The 15,778-nt window shown below is 43.6% G+C and overlaps 2 protein-coding genes across 9 annotated transcripts; one reads left to right on the top strand and one right to left on the bottom strand.

Moving 5' to 3' along the window:
* Positions 1-5,138: 5,138 nt before the first annotated feature.
* On the top strand, positions 5,139-13,096 carry LOC123111604 (AP2-associated protein kinase 1). Of its 5 annotated transcripts, XR_006454580.1 has the most exons (9): positions 5,139-6,354; positions 6,898-7,063; positions 7,153-7,203; positions 7,343-7,525; positions 7,641-7,746; positions 8,394-9,100; positions 9,334-9,877; positions 10,083-10,129; positions 12,456-13,096. XR_006454580.1 is itself a non-coding variant. In XM_044532423.1 (7 exons), exons 1-7 carry the CDS (start codon positions 5,873-5,875, stop codon positions 9,718-9,720), a joined length of 2,082 nt encoding a protein of 693 aa, XP_044388358.1. In that variant the 5' UTR covers positions 5,139-5,872; the 3' UTR covers positions 9,721-13,096. The 5 variants fall into 5 exon arrangements, 1 of the variants encoding a protein (XP_044388358.1); XR_006454579.1 differs by having other exon boundaries at positions 10,083-13,096; XR_006454577.1 differs by having other exon boundaries at positions 9,334-10,129.
* Positions 10,073-13,794, bottom strand: LOC123111605 (alpha-galactosidase). 4 transcript variants are annotated; one of them, XM_044532427.1, is made up of 15 exons: positions 13,562-13,776; positions 12,675-12,733; positions 12,526-12,582; positions 12,380-12,414; positions 12,088-12,191; positions 11,872-11,947; positions 11,694-11,752; positions 11,543-11,608; positions 11,381-11,464; positions 11,208-11,272; positions 10,982-11,064; positions 10,796-10,886; positions 10,674-10,723; positions 10,408-10,548; positions 10,073-10,289 (listed from the first exon to the last, which is right to left on the bottom strand). In XM_044532427.1, the coding sequence occupies exons 1-15, from the start codon at positions 13,666-13,668 to the stop codon at positions 10,203-10,205; spliced, it is 1,164 nt and encodes a 387-aa protein (XP_044388362.1). In that variant the 5' UTR covers positions 13,669-13,776; the 3' UTR covers positions 10,073-10,202. The 4 variants fall into 4 exon arrangements, with proteins under 4 accessions (XP_044388362.1, XP_044388361.1, XP_044388360.1 ...); XM_044532426.1 differs by having other exon boundaries at positions 10,674-10,886; positions 13,562-13,786; XM_044532425.1 differs by having other exon boundaries at positions 12,380-12,582; positions 13,562-13,785.
* Positions 13,795-15,778: the final 1,984 nt, after the last annotated feature.

The raw sequence follows: 15,778 nt of genomic DNA, 5'->3' as shown, positions 1-15,778 counted from the left end.
TTGGGTTCGATACTCTTACTTATCGAAAAGTCTACAATTGATCCCATATACTTGTGGGTCATCACCATCTTAGAGAATATGTCCATGACCACAAACACAACATCACTCCCTCGTCTTGTTCCTAGCAAGCCCAAGACGAAGTCCATAGAGATGTCCTCCCATGGAGTGACAGGAATAGGCAAAGGCATGTATAACCCTGTGTTCTGGACATGGCCTTTTCAGGTTTGACATAAAGGGCATCGCTGAACAAACTTTCCAGCATCTCTCTTTAGTTGTGGCCAAAAGTAGCGAGCTTCCAGGCTAGCGATAGTCTTGTCCCGTCCAACATGGCCACTAAGATCACTTGAATGGAGCTCTCTAACCCACTTGTCACGTAGAGAACTTCTTGGAATGCACAAACGATCATTTTTTAAGAGATATCCATCTTGCATCAAATAGTCATCACCTAATGGTTGGCCCCTTGCGTGCTTTACCCAAACATGGCCAAAGTCTTTGTCACCCTCATACAACTCCTTTATTTGATCCATGCCCAGAAGTTCAGCTTCAAAAGAAGTCAACAGGCATGCACGACGACTCAAAGCATTGGCCACTTTGTTAGTTATTCCAGATTTATGCACGATGAGATAGTTAAACCTCTCCAGATATGCTGCCCATCTTGCTAGCATGCGGTCAACATGCTTTTGATTTCTAAAATGCTTCAAGGATTGATGGTCGCTATAAATAATGAACCCTTTAGGCAGCAAATAGACCTCCCAAGTTTTCAACGCTCTGAAAATGGCATATAATTCTTGTTGATAGGTACTCCATTTCTGTCTAGCTTCACTTAACTTCTCACTAAAGAAAGCAATGGGCTTCCTTTCTTGAGATAGGACATCTCCAATGCCTACTTCACTTGCATCATGCTCCAACTCAAAAGTCTTGTTGAAATCAGGTAGCAACAAGACATGAGCTTGTGATAGTTTTTGTTTAATCTCATTGAAACTAGCTTCAGCTGCTTCTGTCCATTGGAACTTTCCTTTCTTCAAACACTCGATAATTGGTGCCATGATAGTGCTGAAATTCTTCACAAATCGCCTATAGAAAGTTGCAAGGCCATGAAAACTTCTTACCTCAGAAATGGTCTTCGAAGTTGACCATTCTTGGATTGCTTCAACGTTAGAACCATTAACACGAATACCGTCACATGTTATGGCGAATCCTAGGAAAAGAAGTTGTGTTTGCAGGAAAACACATCTCTTCAAGTTGACGTAGAGATCATTTTCCCTTAGTACTTCTAGCACCTTCTGAATGTGATCAAAGTGTTCATCCTCATCCTTGCTATAGATCAAAATGTCATCGAAATAGACCACAACAAAGTGAGACAAGAGGGGTCGAAGGACTTGATTCATCAAGAACATAAAAGTACTTGGTGCATTTGAGAGTCGAAATGGCATGACTAGCCATTCAAACAACCCTTCCTTTGTCTTGAAGGCGGGTTTCCATTCATCCCTGGGTCTGATACGTATTTGATGATATCCGCTTCTTAAATCTAGCTTTGTGAACACTCTTGCTCCACTAAGCTGATCAACATATCATCCAGACGGGGAATCGGGAATCTATACCTTACGGTGATCTTGTTAATGGCTCTACTATCCATACACATGCACCAAGATCCATCTTTCTTTGGCGCGAGTAGGGCTGGTACAACACATGGGCTAATACTTTCTCGAATGTGCCCCTTTTGCAGCAATTCCTCCACTTTCTCCTTCAATATATCATGCTCCTTTGGGCTCATTCGATAGTGTGGAAGATTAGGAAGACTTGCTCCCAGAATTAAGTCAATTCTATGTTGAATTCCTCTCATCGGTGGCAAGCCTTGTGGCTCTCCAAGTATGTTATGAAATTCTGCCAATAAACCATGTACCTTTGCTGGAATTTCAACAGTCAGGTGCTCTTCTCCTTTTACAACAAGTGCAGCACATAAATCTGCCTCCTTCAAGTCTTCCATAAACTCATGAGAGGTATTGGAAATAGTTAACATATTTTCCCCCTCCTCCTTAGAGGTATTACCTTCAGTTTTATTTGGCAAGATAATGATCTTTCTCTTGTTCAAAATGAAAGAGTAAGAATTTTCCTTGCTCTTGTGTGTAGTATCCACATCAAATTGCCAAGGTCTCCCAAGAAGAACATGGCTAGCGTCCATATCAACTACGTCACATAACACATTTGAGCGATAATGCTTGCGCAAGGAAAGTGGCAGGTTGCATTGTTTGGTGATCCTCATATTCACTCCTTTCTTGACCCACCCAATAGTGTAGGGGTTTGGATGATCATGAGTATCAAGCTTTAAATGGCTCACCAACTTCTGGGAGATAAGATTCTTGCAACTGCAACTATCAATCACTAACTTGCATACCTTGCCATTCACTGTGCATTTGCTCTCAAATATTTTCTTCCGTTGTGTGTCGTCAGGTTGTAGTGTGGAACATAGCAAACGCTGAATCACACATACCACCTCTTCACCTTCTTCTTAACAAACCTCTTGTCCCTCTACATCTTCAGATTTGTATTCTTCCTCATCGCCTTCACCATCATGGATAGTTGTGTTAACAAATTTCCTTAGTGGGCAGCCACTGGATATATGTCCCTCTTCACCACATTTATAGCATTTTGGGCCTTCATTGGATTTACCCTTGCCTCTAGTTTGCTTCTAGATGGGTCATTTTGCCTTTGGTGGAGCAGTCTTTTCTTCCACTCTATTAGGCTGGCTCATAGATGAGCCTTCGGTACGAGGATATGGAGCTTTAATTGCCTTTCTTGTCCTCACAAACCTCTCGGCCTTTAAGGCTAGAGCTTGTGCTTGATCAACATACCAGATTTGTTGCATCATCAATCAATCTTGAATAGCATCATTGAGACCATTGATGTACCTTGCAACTTGTTGATCTTCAGTCTCATCAAGGTTGCACCTCACTTGTAGCCTTAGAAACTCCTTCGTGTAATCTGAAACAATCCTATTTCCTCGGGCACAATTCTGAAATTGGATAAATAGGATCTGGTCATAATCAGCGGGCAAAAATCTCCTTTTCAAGAGACTTTTCATTTGTCGCTAAGTTCTCACACGAGATTCTCCTCTCATCCTGTGCTCTTCTTGAACGTGATGCCACCATGCATCGGCTCCTCCTTTCAGCTTGTATGCGACCAAAGGAACTCTACAATCTTATGGAGCCTCTATGACCTCAAAGAAAGTCTCCACTTCATATAACCAATCTAGGCACCTTTCAATATCAACATTTCCATTAAAAATTGGGATCTCAGCTTTCACCTTGTATGTATCCCTTGCATATGTAGGGTTGGGTACTCTCTGATATGCATGGAGTCAGCTTCTTCAAGGGCTTCATCATATTCTTCACCTTCAAAAGTTTCAACATAAATTGGCCTTCTTGAAGCACGTTGAACAACACGTTGTTGTGGCGGTCTTGCTCCAAGAATACCTCTCCTTCTTCTTTGATGAACATCTTCTTCTTCTTTAGAGGAATCTCCTTCATTGGTAGCAGGGGACACCCTTTCTTATCATCTCAACTAGCTGATCAAATCTCCGATTAAGATCTTCATGCAGCTCTTTGATTTGTTGTTTTGCATCATCCATCCTCTTCTCCAATTGCTCCATTGCTTGCTGCAGCTTGCTCTCGAAGAGGACAACAAAAACTAGTATGGGTCAACGAGGCTCTGGTGCCACCTGAAGCAGCACAAAGGTTGTGGAGGAGCAACTCCATTTTGCTGCTACAATGTGTACAACACAAGTGTTGAAGGAACAACTTCAATGTGTTGCGCTAGATTCCGCTCTAGAGGCGAACGTAGGCCGATATGGCAGCAAGAGTTCAATCCAGAACTCCTAGAGCACAAGACCTACTCCAAGATCTTAGATAAGAACAACAAGTTCTATTATAGGTAGTGGGTACATAGTCTGGTTTACAAAGTAGAGGTGATGACCTCTATTTATAGAGCTTTGGGAAGCCTTCACATACTTCTACTTATAGCTGGAACACTCCAGAAAACATTATTTAGGATTCATCTCTCTATTCACAACTACTCATAACTATAGAACTCTAGAAACAACGGGTAGGGTAAAGAAAACAAAAGAAATACTACACTAGAGTGGAATCATCTAGAAATAGCCAAATAGATTTGGCATGTGTTTTTCTTTCTTCTCATCTAGTGTTCCTCATCATCCAGGCCATGGCTCCGTTAAGTGAAGTTGAAAGATGCATGATGCTTATGACTTTCTAGAGAGCATGGTATGTGCGGAACGAAGTGACACATTCCAAGGCAGCTCCGCACATGGAAGCTTCTGTGAATTATCTACAGAGCTATTTGGATTCACTGATTTGCACTCAGCTGAACTCACACATTGATCCAACAAAAGATAAATTTGTTACTACATATATTCCTAGTGTACCTGGGATTAGATGCCCTGATGTTGACCCAGGTTGGACACCACCGAGGCATGGATGACTAAAACTGAACACTGACAGATCTTACGTGGCGAGTGAGGTGGCCGGTGCATGAATAATCTTTGCGGAGATCTGATGGAGAAATTATTTTCTCGGCATGTAGAGCCCTGTTTACCTGCATGAACGCACTAGAGGCAGAGTTATGTGCATGTATGGAAGGCCTTTCTTTTGCCTTACAGAGAAGTGAACTCCTGGTGGTTATTGAGATGGACTCGCTGACATCGGTTGCTATGATCACTAGTAGCGAGGTGGATCGCTCAGTTTATGCTTCTCTGGTCAATGAGATTAGATATCTTATTAGTCATCAAACTATTTGTATTAACTCATGTTTTTCGTTCTCAAAATAAGGCTAGTGATAGGTTAGCAAACTTTGGTAGAAGAGAAGGCAGGACTATGACTTGGTTGGGTTCAGGCCCTGATGAAGTTCTCGTAGAAGTTCGTAATGATTGTAGACATTGTGATAGAGTAATACAAGTATTTCCCCGAAAAAAAGAGAGAAGGAAGAAAGTGATTGTGCTAAGCAAGCACAGATGCGAATGCGACAGTGCAACCAACCAGCCTGTCCCTTCCTTTTCCCCAGCAACTCAACGCGGAACGTGCTAGGGAAGGGAACCGGTCTTCCACGCCACGCGTCCCCACGCGACGGAAATCCCACTCGCCTCGCCTCGCCTCGCCACCGTAAGCCCGTAACAAACAAATCTTTCCTCTTTTCTTCTTCCTCCTGCTCCCGGTCTGCCCGCCGCTAACCCCTACGAGCAAGCAATCCTGCCTGCCCCACAGGCACACCACCCCCCCACGGCCTCCAGATCGGAGCTGGCGAGTCCCGGACCCTACTACACCTGCTGCTCTGAGTGAGGCGGCCGGGCTGGGGGTTGGTCGCTTCCTGGTTGGCCGCCCACGACCAGTTCTTGATCCCGGACTGCTTCAAGCGGGCCGGGTCTGGTCGTTTCTTGGTTGAACTGATTGGTTGCTGCTGACTTGGTCGATCTCCTCTTCTTCCATTGCTGCTTCGTCGTGTCGGCTGGCCATTGCAGTTGCACACAAGGTGTTTGTTTGGCGGCAGGGCGGCAGCGGGCGCTGCTGAGCTAGGTTGCTCGCTGGCTTCTTCGTTGGTGTTAAGCGGTATGCCAGGTAGGTAGATCTGCTCGGAGGGACGGCCATTCGACAGTTGCTGTATCAAAGCTGGATAGACAGGCAGATCTTGAGAGACGCCGATCACTGTTCTGCCGCTCGGACGGACCCTGTTGATTCGTAGCTCTCAAGCTTTACCATGCTGAGAAATCCTTGCTGAGTGTGGATAAACTTCACATAGGAGGTTTCTGAGGCTGAACCAGGCGCTTTTGACTTGTGAGGGCTGAGGATCAGTAATTAATCAAATCATGTGGAGACCGTTCAGGCAGCTCATGCCCAAAGAGCATTCCGGGCCTTCTGGCGGCCTCGAGGGCCGAACCATCGATGTCGGCAATGTGAAGGTGCACGTCCGGGAAGCCATTGCTGAGGGTGGGTTCTCGTGCGTGTACCTCGCCCGGGACCTGACCAACCCAGCAAAGAAGTACGCGCTCAAGCACGTCATTGCCCAGGACAAGGAGTCGCTGGACCTGGTGCAGAAGGAGATCACGGTGATGAGGGCGCTCAAGGGGCACCCGAACGTGGTCACGCTCGTTGCGCACGCCATAATGGATATGGGCCGTGGGAGGGAGGCGCTTCTGCTGATGGAGTTCTGCGAGAGATCGCTGGTTTCTGCCTTGGACACTAGAGGTACTGCAGGGTTCTATGATGAGGAGCAGGTTGCTCTCATCTTCCGGGATGTTTGCAATGCGGTGTTCGCGATGCACTGCCAGACACCACCTGTTGCTCACAGGTCTGCCTTTCATATCCCAACCTATGGAATTGCTGTGTGAAATGTCTACAGCAAGCAGTTCTCTGTTGTTGGTGCTTTTGCAATGAACGTTTTGCATGTGACTCCATTGCTTCGTCGGATAGAGTTAGTCCCATGACAAGCAGCAGGAAATCATGTGCTAGTTACTCCATCTTATCTTGAGCATATTGTTTCATCTGTATCAGAATACTGTATTGCTCTCTGATGTACTCCCTCCGTAAACTAGTAAACTAATATAAGAGCGTTTAGATCACTAAAATAGTATCAGGACACAAGTATGTCACTTACATCGATCATGTGGCAGCTTTAGTTTTGCATAATTCTATGCTGTTTCATATAGCTTTCCACTCAGTCTTGGTTGCGTTACTTCATCTAGTGCATTATAAACTCCAGTTGGCTGTAGATTGCAATTGGATAATTCATTATTACATGTTATTCTTTTAACATTGTCAGTCTAATCCTTCAAGAAATTGCTACGTCGATCTTCATTCTAGAGGCATCACAGCAAATCTATTCTATGTGCAGGGACCTAAAGGCCGAAAATGTGCTTCTTGGTGCTGACGGGGCTTGGAAATTATGTGATTTTGGTAGTGTATCAACAAACCATAAGTGCTTTGATAAACCAGAGGAGAGGGGCATTGAAGAAGATGTCATCAGAAAGCATACAACTCCTGCTTATAGGGCTCCTGAGGTTTGATTGAATCAACCTATTATGACTTATGAGCTCTTTCTCAGTTCCTTCACATATTTACTTAATATAAGCTTGTTTACTGATTGCAGATGTGGGACTTGTACAGGAGGGAAGTTATTAGTGAGAAAGTAGATATATGGGTAAACCATCTTTGCAGCCATTACACTATTTTTTTTGTTTCCTGTATTACCTATCTTGTTCTTTGAACTGGTGTTTACTTTGTTGTATCTGATTAACTCTTAATAACTGCATAAGCTAAGGTGGTACTGATTTTTTTAGGCTCTTGGATGTCTCATGTATAGAATCTGCTACTTAAAATCAGCTTTTGGTTTAGAATCAAAGCTTCAGATCCTCAATGGGAACTATCGTATCCCTGAATTACCGAAGTACTGTTCTTCCATTACAAGTCTGATCGAAGAGATGCTTCAGTCCTCTCCAGATGCCAGACCAGACATTACACAGGCAAGGGCTTTGCTTCATTGGCCATTCACTTCCATGAATTTAGGTTGGTCTTAGTTAGTGCATGTGGCCGAATTAGCCTTCCAGTTCTCTAATATTCATGCATGTACTGTTATAGGTATGGTTTCGTGTTAATGAGTTACTTCCTTTGGAGCTGCAAAAGGATTTACCTGATGGATCCCCATCTGGATCAGCATTTGAATTGCAAACTACTGAGGATGAAGGTTTGGCTTCTTTGATTTTGCCCTTCTTAAGAATTGAAGCCGCTGCTGTGAGCATGGTTTCTTATTTTCATGTTACTTCTTAGGTTTATGTGTAGAAAGATTAGTAAATGTAAGGAATACATACGCGAAAGCTTACCTACTAGATAACGGCAATTGGATGCAATATATTTCATGAGATTCAGTTGTATGGAACATGAACATTTGTTTCAATAATATGATAATTAAAACTGAAAATACATATGATTTAATGTATTGTATAGTTGATTTTTTATTGAATATAAGTGTAAGTAATCTAATCATAATAGAACGAAAATTTCCATGCATGGTTTGTGTTAAGGTGGGCCTTCTCCCATGCATGGTTGCATGCTGAGGTGGCATGTTTGCATGTGAATATAAGTGTAAGTAATCATAATAGAACTATCGATTCAGAAAAAAGTTAGAACATCTTATAATAGTGAACGGAGGGAGTAGGACACAAGGATACCAGGGAAAAGCATTTTTTTAGATAGTGCAAGGATGACATGGAAAAGCCATTTTGTTATAGTAGTTCATCAGATTTTTCTTCTCTAGGTCTCAGTGATTTTGGTTCCATATGAGAACAACTTCATCTGCTATATTTATTTCGTAATGAAAACTATGTATTCCAGGACCTTCTTCATCACGGTCAAGAGACAATGTGAGAAATACACCTCCGAAAGGTCCTTCCATTTTGAGGTCACAAGTTCCTGCTGAGAGTAAGGGTTCTGCAGGTGCATTTTGGTCAACTCAACATGCACAAGAACTAGCTTTTGCGGATGACAAGGGGTCAGTTCTAGATCAAGAGCCCATACATGATGGCATAGCAAAGCAACCTCAGGCAAAGAACCAGAACACAACACGGAATGCATACAGACAGTCTCTTTCTGCTTCTGTTGATAGTTCTCCTGGGGATTTTGAAATAAGGTTTTCTCCAAATGGTTCAGAATATGGCCTAGAGAAAACCCAAAACACTAAACCAGATAACAAAACCAGTGCACAGACTGCCACTTTTAGCTCCTTTGTGGCAGACTTTGATAATGTTAAGGTGAGCTCAGAGGACAATGCCGGTAGTTTAAACGCGGCAAGTAAATTGAAAGGACAACAGCTGGAGGCCGAAGTAACTTTACTCAAGGAGCAATTGAAGATAGCAAACTTAGAGAAGGAAGAAATCTCACTGAAGTTTGATAGATTGTCAGCCATTTGCTCCTCTCAGAGGCGGGAGATACAGGAACTTAAACAAGCGCTAGCCACAACTTCTGCACCAGTGCCAGTTAAGGAGTTGAAAGAAAATTTGAAGGCTGAATTCTCCCCACCCAGCACAAGCCTTGACACTCCGGTATGATTACTACATGTCTAACTAATCTTCTTACTGTACAAAATAATATCTAGATTGACTGGCTAGAGCGGAAAATTCGTAACAGATATACATAAGTGAAACCATATAGTTTTAAGTTCTAACATATAATGAATTAATGATCTAGCCCGGTGTTTCCAATTTCATAGCTAATTAGCCATTACTGCACACAATCTGAACCCTTAGCTGATACAGTAATGTATTACTTTTCACAGCCAAGGGAGAAGATTGCAGGAACCCCACCAGAGCTCCGGCAAGGTCTATTTACATCAAGTCCAGGGACAGCAAGCCCAGATCCCAAGCCATGGTCCGCTTTCCCTGAAGAGCCGAAAGCTCAAGCAGCTGTAAAAAGTGCCCACCCGAGGTCGGTCCGAACTTTAAGGGCATCACAAAGCAACAAAGCCGGCTCGCTTAATCAGTCAAAAACAAACTCTGGTGCCGACCCCTTTGCCTTCGGTCAAGATAGCTTTAAGGCTGTACCTTCTGGCACCGTGCCTTCTGAGATGTCAAATTTGGGGAATGCTTCTCAGTCCCTCAACACTCTTAAGGCTGAAGTGGAGAAAGATGCACCCTACCAACCAGCTGGATGGACTGGGTTTTAATGTGCTATCGCCAATAAGGATATTTGGTATCTGATGAGACTATACTCCTATAGAATTACAGAAATATGGTCCATCCATTGTATCATAATCATATAAATTGAGTGGTGTTGAGAGGGAGCAAAATGAGCCCAACCCAGGAGTGCCAGAATTGACGTAGGTATGTTCGCCAATGCTTTTGTATAAGTTTCTCTGGTACTGAAATTTAGTGACATGCAAATGTTTCACTGAAACCTGTAACTTGCCAGATAATAGAAATACTAAAGGAGAATTTTCCTTTTCTTTTGTTAAAGTTTTTTGGTGTTACATCTTTAATATTCATATAATTAAATCTGGACACACGTGACATGGTATATATCTTCAAGGGATGTAGCACTATCAATGTTTGGACACAGCATGTACACATACCAAGGTAATACATTGTCATCTTTCGAGACTTTTGAAATAATTATTTTATAGTAATATGCAATGTTGAGAATACTGTTCTATTTTGGGGTCAGCACATACATCTTGCAAGCATGAGAATCCATCTTGTTCGTCAGGTTTCCTTGCACTGATGATGTAACCTCATCCTGCAAGCACAAAAAATCATACGCAGAAAAAGCGGGCTGAAGAACAGTTTTGTATGCAAATCAGAGAATGTTTTGTGGTTTTAACCAGGAGGCTCATATGATTAGACGAAGTGCTTACTGTCCACAGATCATGAGCATCTACAACAGCTGATTGGTTTAGACCAATGTTGCTCCAACTAGCAGTAATAGATGCTTCAGCAGGCCCTCTGTTCCACAGCACAAGAGCAACTCTCCCTCGACTTAAGCGACCAGCCCAAACCTAAGCCCAAGTAAATCAAGTATAGATGAATTATACTAAGTGTTGAACATAACATGGTACTATGATTTTTGCCTACCACATGATACTATAAATAAAAAAGCTTATGTTATATTCCTTTTACTTACTTCTAGTTCTCCATCTTGTTGCACTTTGCGCCCTTGTACCCCAAGTTTGTCTAATGATGAATCGGTAAAGCTTAGTACCATCTTTAATTTTTCACATGACCATTTTGGAGAAGTGACTCTACCTTGATTAACTGCAATAACATTCTGATTGCTGAGGATGTCCTTGGTTTCAGGGCTCATTGAGCTGACATCGCAGCCAATTATCAGAGGAGCCTAGTTGAATCCAGATCAACACCATAATCTTGTGAAAATTCTTCCCTAGTTTACTTTTTTTATCTCTCATGCAATGAAAGTCACTTCATCATTACCTTGACTAGAGCCCATATGCTGAAATGACAACGGTTCTCTTCTATTGTCATCCCCCCGTTTCCTACTTCCAGCATGTCTGGGTCTGAAGCAGAAACATTCAAAGAGATCACTGTGAATTGTCATCACAAACATTAAAAAAAAAGTTGGGAACAAACCCCAGATCCTACATCCATCTTCCTACGCACTTGCATGCTCAAATTTTATTATGGGCCTACAGAGACTAACCATTCCATCCACCAGGCCCTGCATAAGGTGCCCACTTGTCGTTCTTGTCAGCGTTGTCCGTCATGCTGCCCAATTTGCAGTAGTATTTCAGGATAGGAATTAGAATCTCCATCTACACTTTGCAGAAGTTTGGAAGGGGCAGTAAAAGTTCTCCAGGATGTAAACTTCTTCACCTTTCCCATGTGTTCTTGATGTCTTCTGTTGTCCTCCAGCTGTTTGCAAAGCTGCCTGCCCATGTCGCTGGATCATCCACACCCCTGCACATCATTGTTGTTTTTTCTCAAACAGATGAATGAAATTCGAACCCTCCCTTTTGGAAAGCAAGAATCAGTTACCATTCGCAAAGGGAGAAGAAAACGTCCCTTCCAGAATTCATAAGGGCTTCACTCATCCTGTTATATCTGCATTTTTGTTGTGAATATGTCAAAATATCTAAATTCGGATGAAACGTGACAAGCTTCTAAGTTCCATAATTGTAAAGGGTACCTTGTTAGTGGGCTGATGTTTTGGTTGTTGCAGTTGTCATACTTCAAGTAGTCAATCCCCTTGTAACACAACAATTTAGAAAAATCAGTTTTTCTCCTCCTTTGGAATCCCTACCAGGAAAACCATTTTTGACATGTGTAAGTTATAGATGATCTAATGAACATTTTAATTGGTTTACCCAAGCTGCCAAAGTTCTCGCATCTTGGTCTTCGTATCCTAGCGAACCGGGCTGTATCCTGCTGCAAGTTCGCAGTCTGAAAAGAGAGAGTGGTGCGATTTAAGCAAGGGAGAGATCCATGTGGACTGGGGTACTTGTCACGTCTCGCGTGTTCCCAGTCATATCATAAACATTTTGACCGGCTAATTTTTTGCGAGTTCTCTATAAAGCGCATACCCTGCATCGCCGTAGACTCCGAGTTTGAGCCCTTTCCCGTGCACATAATCTGCTAAGGCCCTCATTCCTGATGGAAATGTTGTTCCATTTGCAGCTAGATTGCCCTGTAAAATAACAGTCGGTCTTTTTAACGACTGAACGAAACCTATGAAAATACGTCATTCTAACATTGCAGCTGAAAAGCTTATGCTGGTTTCACATGGTTGAGGATCAATAATGGATTTTAAATTTTGTTTTGCTCTTTCTATTTACACGCATATCATCTGTTCTATTAACATGTACTACTAGTCACCTGGGAGTCTCTGTCATGAGCTGCCCAACAGTCGTCTGCAGTTTTAAAACAAAGATATCCACTGTGAATATTGCAGGCCTCATTTCTAAACATGAAGAGTTGAAAAGGGCGAAAACCAAAGAGAGCGAGAAATGCGAAGCGATTACCTAAGTTGACATGCTCATACCCCAGTTTCGCAAGACCAGTATCCACCATGGCATCAGCTACACAAACACAATGTGATTTATTTATATATTGCAGCAATGCAAGGTTTGATTTTCCTGGCTAAGAGAGAACAAGGGAGCACCATGCTTACCTATTTTTCGGATTATCACCTCGTCTATCTTGCAGCCGAAGTGGTTCCAGCTATTCCACCTGAATACACCGTGCTGTCAGTTCAGCAAGACTTGATTGTTGGAAATATTTCATGGAGAAGCAGATAGAAACCAGTTCTCCCTGTTCGGTTTAGAGGGGCTTGAAGAGGACTCGGGTCTTCTTTGGTTCATAGGATAGAAATATCATAGGAATATGAAACTTGTAGGAATTGAGATGTCATGTATTCTAAATCCTATGAATAGGAATAGAAAAATAGATGTCCGTTTGTTCACATCATAGGATTATTTTTTAAGTCTAGGCTAATGTTATTTTCCTGAGATGTGGAGGATGGGAACAATTCCTCCATATGATTCTATTACTACAAACCAAAGGACTATAAAAAGAATTTTTTCCTCTTGAAAATCCTTTCCTATAAAATTCCTACAAAAGAAAGTCCAAACCAAAGGAGGCCTGAAGGGGGTTGAGGGGGAACAAGTCCTAAAGGCAAGAGCAGAGCAGATCATATTTTGTGACTACTGCAGGAAGAGACAATCAAACGAAAATGTTCCTTGGCGAATGTTCGCTTTAAGGGGGTGGCAAACGAACCATCTTCGCTAGTAGTTTTAGTTGTAAAACGGGAATATCTTGTGAAGAAAATGCCACATCTTCCCACTTCATCAACTAAAAATGCCATCGAATTGTTTGCATGTGCCGCCTCCGTCCCATGGCGAACGTTCGCCAGTTAGAGGGTCCTACTCAAATCAGTACTTAACCACACGGACCAGATTCCGAAAAAGAGAGGATCATCATCAAAAAAGGACGCAGCATTTGTATGGAAGTTACAACCAAAACTGACTGAATAGTATACAGAGTTGACAGATCCATTACCCCATCTGGGGAGTCCGGCCAAGGCGATTCTTCTGGGCCGCCGCCGGCGATGTCGATGACAGGAGGAGGAAGAAGAAGGGGAACAAGGGTGCCGCCGTTCTGGCCATGGCAGAGGATCCCTTCACTGTCCCTGTGCGCGCGCGTGAGTGTGACTGTGACTCGGTCTTGCGAGTGATCCGCTTATATGCGTCTCATCTCCACGCATCCTGGGTGAGGTCGTTGTAACAGCAAGACCAGAGCCTGGGATCTCACGGTGGCGGTGCCACCCGGCTGATTACCAATTCCTTCATGCAGCTGTGTACAGAACTAGTATAATTTGAAATGGTCATCTGAGAAACATGTTTCGACTGCTGTGGGTGAGCCATCCAGAAACAACCCCGTTGGACCTACTGGCACGCCTCTACTTCACTCCAAGAGAAATGCGGAGAGACGGGGGTGCGCCGATAACTTTGGTCACCTGAGAATCATGTGTTGCTTCGGAGCCATAAAAAAGACGAGGAGTTTGACCACCGACTTGGGAGATGTTTAAAATACATTAGGCATCTCCGACACTGACCCTTAAACCAGCAAAATCCATTTCTACTGTGTGGTTCGGACGTATTTTACCATCTAACATATTCCCGTGCCTGTCCGTGGATAGGTCCGGGCGTCTGTTTTCCCGCAACCGGAAGTAAACCAAAGGGGACTTTGTGGGTGTCCGACACACCTGGCCCACCCAAAACCCTCTCCCACGTTGTTTCTTCAACGGATGCACCGCATTCATGCTGGCCCAGAGCCACAGCAACCGGCATTGATGCCACCAGACAGGCGTTGCCGCTTCAATGCAGATGTGTTGTCCCGAGAAACCAACTCTGACCATTGTGTCGCATTGAAGCGGGCTGACCGCCCGTTCGCCTGGCTGGCTGTGCCTATATAATCTGTTCTCCAGCGACGTCCACATCCACAGCTTTGCGCTCATCCGCTTCTCCGAACTCCTCTTCTTCTCCCCATCCAAACCATGCCCAAGTTGTGGTTCTCCTCGGCGGCACCGGCGCTGGATCTTCCTCGGATCTTGATGTTGTCACCATCGCTCTCCGGGGCCCTCGGGCTCTCGGCCGCTAGCTCCAAGTGGCGCCCCCCTTTCCTTTTTTCATCGGAGAAGAAAGGGAAGGGGGAAGAGAGAAAGGAAGGGGGGGGGGGGGCGACCCCCCCCTTTTCCTTCTCCTATTTGGCCTCCTGCCATGGGGGGGCACCCCTTGTGGGCTGGTGTGCTCCCCTCTCATGGCCTATATCTTCTCCCCGGGGGTTCCGGAAATCCCTCTGGTACTCTGATAAATACCCGGTACACTCTGGAACACTTTTGGTGTCCGAATACCATCGTCCTATATATCAATCTTTACCTCTCGATCATGTCGAGACTCCTCATCATGCCCGTGATCTCATCCGGGGACTCTGAACAACATTCTGTCACCAAATCACATAACTCATATAATACAATATCGTCATCGAATATTAAGCGTGCGGACCCTATGGGTTCGAGAACTATGTAGACATGACCGAGACACCTCTCTGGTCAATAACCAATAGCGGAACTTGGATGCTCATATTAGCTCCTACATATTCTACGAAGATCTTTATCAGTTGAACCGTTATGACAACATACGTTATTCCCTTTGTCCATCGGTATGTTACTTGCCCGAGATTCGATCATCGGTATCTTCATACCTAGTTCAATCTCGTTACTGACAAGTCTCTTTACTCATTCCGTAATACATCACCTCGTGACCAACTCTTTAGTCGTTTGCTTGCAAGCTTATGATGTGTATTACCGAGAGGGTCCAAAGATACCTCTCCTGCATGGTACACTAAATTATTAAGTAGTCATCATATCGAGCTTGCCAAATGTTCATAATATCTGCATCTGCTCCTGCAATAGGCCTGTCACCTAGCGGTGCATCAAGGACATAATTCTTCTGCACAACAATGATGATAATCCTCAGATCATGGACCCAGTGCGCATCATTGCTACTATCATCTTTCAACTTATTTTTCTCTAGGAACATATCAAAAATATATAGGAGCTATATCGCGAGCTATTGATCTACAACATAGATACGCTGTCACATCCCTAGTTCTGGTTGCCTAGTGCTAGCATCTGGTGTTGCATCATGTTTAAATCTTCCAGAAAGATGAAATGGGGATGACAGAACCCCCGGCACCCCCCTTTAAACCAACTAG

The sequence above is a fragment of the Triticum aestivum genome, chromosome 5B (assembly GCF_018294505.1).
Source record: "Triticum aestivum cultivar Chinese Spring chromosome 5B, IWGSC CS RefSeq v2.1, whole genome shotgun sequence".
Lineage (NCBI taxonomy): Eukaryota > Viridiplantae > Streptophyta > Magnoliopsida > Poales > Poaceae > Triticum > Triticum aestivum.
The sequence above is the reverse complement of the archived record's forward strand: the minus strand, read 5'-3'. Positions and strand labels throughout refer to the sequence as shown.